Source organism: Calidris pugnax, unplaced genomic scaffold, assembly GCF_001431845.1.
Source record: "Calidris pugnax isolate Ruff unplaced genomic scaffold, ASM143184v1 scaffold196, whole genome shotgun sequence".
NCBI classification, from domain to species: Eukaryota; Metazoa; Chordata; class Aves; order Charadriiformes; family Scolopacidae; genus Calidris; species Calidris pugnax.
In genome coordinates, this window is record NW_015091042.1 from 4,932,118 (window position 1) to 4,938,117 (window position 6,000).

At 49.8% G+C, this 6,000-nt stretch overlaps 1 protein-coding gene across 1 annotated transcript in view; it reads left to right on the plus strand.

Moving 5' to 3' along the window:
• LOC106896324 (PDZ and LIM domain protein 1-like) overlaps positions 1-6,000 on the plus strand; it is a 35,767-nt gene that overhangs the window by 23,478 nt on the left and 6,289 nt on the right. Inside the window, exons 4-5 of the mRNA XM_014956160.1 lie at positions 572-633; positions 2,479-2,784. Of these exons, the coding sequence (XP_014811646.1) occupies positions 572-633; positions 2,479-2,784 (368 nt within the window). The remainder of the gene's footprint in view (positions 1-571; positions 634-2,478; positions 2,785-6,000) is intronic.

Here is a 6,000-nt window from a genome sequence, read left to right on the forward strand (position 1 = left end):
TGCGTGGATGATACTTGCCTTCTTCGGTGGTCATGGTACCGTGCTCCTCAGCTGACACCGCACGCAAAGGCCACCACTGCTGCCCTGTCACATCCCACCTGCACGCCTGAGCACCTCTGATTTTTTATTTTTTTTTTTTTGCCTTTGCTCCTTTGCATGCAGGAAATAAAGCACATAGGAAGTGCACACAACCGGAGCGCGGTGCCCTTCACTGCTGCCACGGCTTCTGCCCCCAGAGTGATCACTGCTCAGTACAACAGCCCAGCTGGCCTCTACTCCTCAGAGAACATCCAGACCTTCAACAATGCGGTGGAGTCCAAGACGTCACCTGGGGCCCCGGAGCCTACCAAGCCGTAAGTATCTTCCTCGCTTCTCCCTCCTTGCCCAGGCCCCCAGGAGAAGGCTCCAGGAGACAAAAAGCTCGCTGCGAGGGTACCCGTTTAACCCACAAAAGCTCTCTTTCAGGAACAAGGGAAGGAGGAGAGGTGTGAGCCTGGCAGGGCTCGGAGGAGCGGGGAATGTTCCCCAAGGTGCAGAAATGAAATTAATGCTGTTGTGTTTCTTTGTTCAGCAGAGACCGACGCAGTTTCCACGTGCGTTCAGCATGACATACCAGCCCGCTGGTCTGAACAGGTGCCTCACAGCTTCTTACGAGCACTTTGTAAAGTTAGCATTTTAGGCTGGCTTTGTGGGCAATGCTGGGCAGGAAGGGTACCAGTTAGTGCATCCCAGTCCCCAGCTGGCCTGGGATCCATAGACGAAGCTCTGCCTAAGTTTGGATCATTCTATGGGTGTTTTTTTTATTACTGAAGCTTGTTTTTCGCGGGAGTTTTAAGAAGTGGCTGAACCATTCATCCCTGTGTGAGCGATTTTATATATGGGATTGGAAAGGGTCCCAACCTTAAAAGGGCCTGTTGGTTTTTGTGGTTGCATGTGAGCTTCACCAAAGACATTGCTTTATCCCAGACGTTCCCAAGGTTCCTCTTTTTTCATTAGAAACAATTAACCAGGAGCTTTCTGAAATCTTGCTGGCTGTGTTGGTTCCTTAACTGCCCTAAGTCTCTGTATAGCAGTGCCAAACTGCCTGGAAGACTTTGGCCACTTTTACAACAAAAGCTGCAAGACCAGTGCTTTAGGGGATATTTGACTAATTTCCTGACTTCTGAATGCAACTTCAGCCTCGGTGCTGCAGCTGGCAAACAGGGTGACAGATATTTGTTCCTCATTTGCTTCTGGTAGACCTCAGCAGCCTCAGTCAGGGGCAGAGCAAAGGGAAAATCTGACTGTGTTCACCTGATGGGACCATTTGGCAGTCAAATACCATCTCTAGTCTAGTCTGGAGTGCCTTCTGGGTGACAGCACTCCCTGGAAGCCAGGTATATTTGACTGGAAATCCGTGGATGATCCCTTTTTCTTGCAGGGATCACCAAAGAGATGGGTTTCTTGTAGTGCTGTGGCTCACTTTGCTCCTCCGAGCAGGAAGGCCCATTGCCAGCCCTGCTGCATGTAGGGTACATGGCATCTCTTTCATCTTTCCCTTGTGGAAACACAGCAAGTTGCAGAGGAGTGCTGGGGAGGCTGTGGATGAGACCTTCAGTGCTCATACATTTTTGTTCACAGCTGTCAAAAGCAAATGAATCACTGCTGGAGTTCAGTGAGAGCCAGGGGCTTCACCCTGCCATTAAAAACCCACTGTGGTCTCCCAGGATGTGTAGGTTCTCCCTTCACACAACCTTCTAGTTGCCTTTTATTTCCAGCCTGTCTGTTTTGATGAGCTATTTGTATGTGGTAAACCTTGTTATGGGTTTATCCCACTTTTTTTTCTGCATCTCCATCCTGCACCCAGCAGACACCCAGCCTGTCTGAACCCGGCAGTCTCATCCTGCCACCGCACATGGTGACATATGACAAGGGGACCTGGTGCATGGTCCATCCTTAGAGGGTGTGTGTGATATAAATGCAGGGCTGTGGTACAGACAGAAACACCACCCACCTTCTCTACTGGGCTTGGTGTCACAAAGTGGGCAGGGAGAAGCCTCACGTCTGGTTTAGGATCAGAGGTGCCCCTTGGTAGGTCACCCAGGGTCGCTTTGGGGAGGTCAGCAGCGAAGGTGGCATTCCATGGCTGGACAGTGGGACCACGAGTGCATACTCAGGTAGCTAATTCATAGTGAACCCCCCCACTGCCATGTCTTCATTGCTTTTACAACCCCTGTAAAAAAAATGGGGTTTGTGTGGACACACCTGGAGTGTGACACCAGAGCCACAGCGTTAGCCAGAAGCCTTTAACGTGAAGACAGCATTCTGCAACTGCTTGTAATGCTTGGAGTGTTTGGTTTAGCCTTTCATTAATTTCTTCCTTCTTTCCCTTTCTTCTTCCTCTGCCTTTTTCCCTCGATTCCACACCGTAAAACCCAAATGACCCCCAAACAAACTAACAAACACGACTCAAACTGGTGTGAACTGGTGGCCCCGTAGCTGCCCATCGCCGCTGAGCCCGATGCAGGCTCCCATCGCCTCCGTCTATAACCCCCTGCAGACCCAGCCCTCCGAGCTGCCCCAGCGGAGGCACAGCACCCCCTCCGTCCCCAGCCAAGTCCGAGTGGGGCCCGAGCAGCTGAAACAGGCAGCCCAGGTCTGCCCCAAGAGCCCCGTGGAAGTGGAGGTGCCGGGACTCAAGGTGCTGCACGTGCAGTTCAATTCTCCCCTCCAGCTCTATTCGCAGAGCAACATCATGGATTCCCTGCAGGGACAGATCTCTTCCGTTAGCCCCGATTTCCCCAGGTAACCCGGGACCCCCACGCTGCCTCTGTGACCGGCTCAGTGCATCTCTTCATCTGCATCTTGGTGTCCACGAGTGCCTTGTCCCTGTCTGTGGCTTACGGCGTTGGCCGGTCACCAGGAAACAGCATTTACATTTCACCTTCTGCGACATTAGTGCATGACTCTTCACAGGAGCTTTCTCTGCATTTTGTCTGTGTCCGACGCCCTGGGAAGCACCAGAACATGGTTTCAGCTTGTCAGTGTGTCCATTGTCCCCTGTGCACCCACAAACAAGGGCCGTGACAGCAGCTGGTGGCTTTCCTGGAGGAGCCACCTACAGCAGATGGATTTGCTGGGGCAGGAGAGCGCTGGTGTTTCTCCTGCACTGAAATGAGGGCTGTTGTTTGTGACTGGGAGGTGCTGCCACATGTGTCCTTGTGCTTTTCTTTCACTGGTTGTGTACTGGACGCGTTTCATTTCAGGCTGGAGCAGGTCCCCATGGGTCTCCATCTTTGGCTGAATAACACTCATGAGTTTGGAGCAGCCTGGGCAAGTACAAGGCGCATGGAGGACTCAGTTTGTGTTCCCACTCCTGCCCACTTGTCTGCACAGGTTGCTGCTCTTGGGGCTGCCTCTTTGCCTTGTAGGAGCGGAGGATGCTCGAGATGCTCTGAGGTCTGCAGGACCTGCAGAGAGCCTCAGCATCACAAGGCCTGGGTGCCTTTGGTGTTTGCTTCGTAGCAGTTGGGAACCAGCTGGGCCATGCCTCTAAATCACAGAATCAATGGTGTGGGAAGGCACCTCTGGAGATCATCTAGTCCAAACCCAGAGCAGGTTGCACAGGAACGTGTCCAAGCGGGTTTTGAATGTCTCCAGAGATGGAGACTCCCCCATCTCTCTGGGCAGCCTCTTCCAGGGCTCTGCCACCCTCACAGGAAAGAAGTTCCTCCTTATGTTTAGATGGAACTTTCTATGTTCAAGTTTGCGCCCATTACCTCTTGTCCTGTCCCTGGGCACCACTGAAAAAAGACTGAAAATGACAGCCCACAGGGTTTTACAGGGAGGACTTCAGATGAGTGAAGCAAAAAGCACATTTAGCCATCCCACAGGAGGACTCCAGTCAAGGCTGAATTGTTCCAGAAGACATGAACCTCCAGCAGAGTTACCCCGCTATGTGACCAAGCATCTTGCAGCTGTGTGACCTGCGGTCCAGGGAGGTGGAGAGGGCCATGTCCTCTGTGGGACAGAGCAAAATGGCACAGCGAGATCTCATAGCTCACAGTCCCCTCCTGGGCTGAGCACCATGTGCTTCAAAGCCGAAGAGCTGGCGTCCTCCCCCGTGGAGCCCCACATGAAGCCAAGCTTTGCCCCGTGCCAGCAGCCAAGAGATAACAGGAGGCGGGTGGATTTACTCCTGCCTTGTTACTCAGTCCAGTTACTTGCTGTAAATCCCTGCTCTGGCTCGTAGTTCCACACAGGTCACACTCTGGTGGCTGTGCTGCTCCAGATGGCTGATAACATTCACAACTGGTGCCCCAGGCATCAGCAATTGTTTTATTGCGAAAGCGAGCGCTCCAAGTACTGGGACTTCCTGTAGCCCAGCTTTTTGATCCTTGTAAACTTTTACAAAAAGTGCTACCATAAATAGTAAGATGACATTAGTAAGGAATAAGCGGTGCTTTTCTGTAGACGCTGTGCAAGGCTGTGTCTTTATGGGTTTTAGTACCATCTTCTTGCCAACTTTCAAAGCTCATCAGTCAGCATTGCATGTTGCCCGTGGTAGAAGCAGTGAAATCCCATAACGGTCCTGAAATCCAATAAAGGTTGTTGGAGTTGTCCCCTATGAAATTTCGGGGGGTGGGGGGAACTCCTGTGCGTGGAGAAGGACACCGGTTGCTGGTGATTGCTGCAGATGAAGCACCTGTGTAACAGCAGGTGCCATAAATCAGCCGACACAGGGAGACTCGTTATCCTGTGAGCACCATTCCTGTGCCTGTGGCCTTGCCCATTCAAAAGATGCATGGGTTTGGGGATTTTTGTTTGTTTTCTTCTTTTTCTTTAAGCAGCGTATCCTTCTGCCCTGGCAAATTGAGACATTTCACTCTGCTGGTACGAATTCAAGTATTTGGGGTTTTTTTTAATAGTCTTTCGGATGTCTTGTATATACAACTATATCTCTATCTGGGCAAGCTGATCTGTAGTTTTTACACACTCTCACAATGCATGGTTGAAATGTGATGGCTTTGTCTGACTCCAGGGCTCCTTAAGATGATTTAGCCTTTGCTTTTTGAATGCATGCGATTGAAACATTCTTAGTATGCAAACTGCAAGGACAGGCTTCTTGCCTAATGCTTTTATGGGTGGATAGAGGGGTGGGAGCGTGTCAGTTTACGTAAGATGAATGTAATGTGGAGCGTGGATTCATTTGGGAAAACATAGGACATTTTGTGTGTAATGGAAGATACATCATTATTTTATTTCGGGTGAGAGACCTCAGTAAAATGAGATTCAGACTTCAAGGGTTCAGCTGCTTGCAAGTCTAATGCATTTCCTGCTCCACTGAAAATTACTAAAGATGGAAACATTTTATGACATTCTTTTTATGGAAATAGCATTTTATAACACGTGCAATGATTTTTACCTCTGATGCTTGAAGAGTTTATTCTGTAGAGTAACTCCCGGATGACTCGATTGCGCGTTGGCATGGAAAGTATGCAGTTGCCTCCTCAAGAAAAAGATTTCCCGCTGCAGTTTAGTCTGAACTTCAGGATGTTTATGTACTTTTCAGGCAATCATAGGGTGCAGGGACGGTGAAACCTAATAGACCATTTACATTTATAAGGCTGCGTTATGTAATTAAGCTGTTGGGGGAGACTTCTCAGTTGTCTCATTTTTCCAGAGATGTTTTATTCCAGCCACAGAATACATACAAGGCAGGCAGGAACCTCCTGTATCATTTAGCTCATCCTTTAGACCAGCATTTGGTCAATTTAAAACCACTGATTTAAACCATTCCCAGCGGGTGTTTGTCCAGACTCTTTTCAAATCCTTTAGTGTGGGGGTTGCTCACCTCTCCATGGCAATCTCCTCTGGTATTTCACTGTCTGTCTCTTGGAAAGCTTTTCCCGAGGGATATTGTGAATCCTGCAGTTTTAAGCCTGTAGTTTATCCTGGATAAACTGGATATGGAGAATATCCAAGGTACTGCATCCAGCCTCTTTTTTCCCTTTTTCCCCC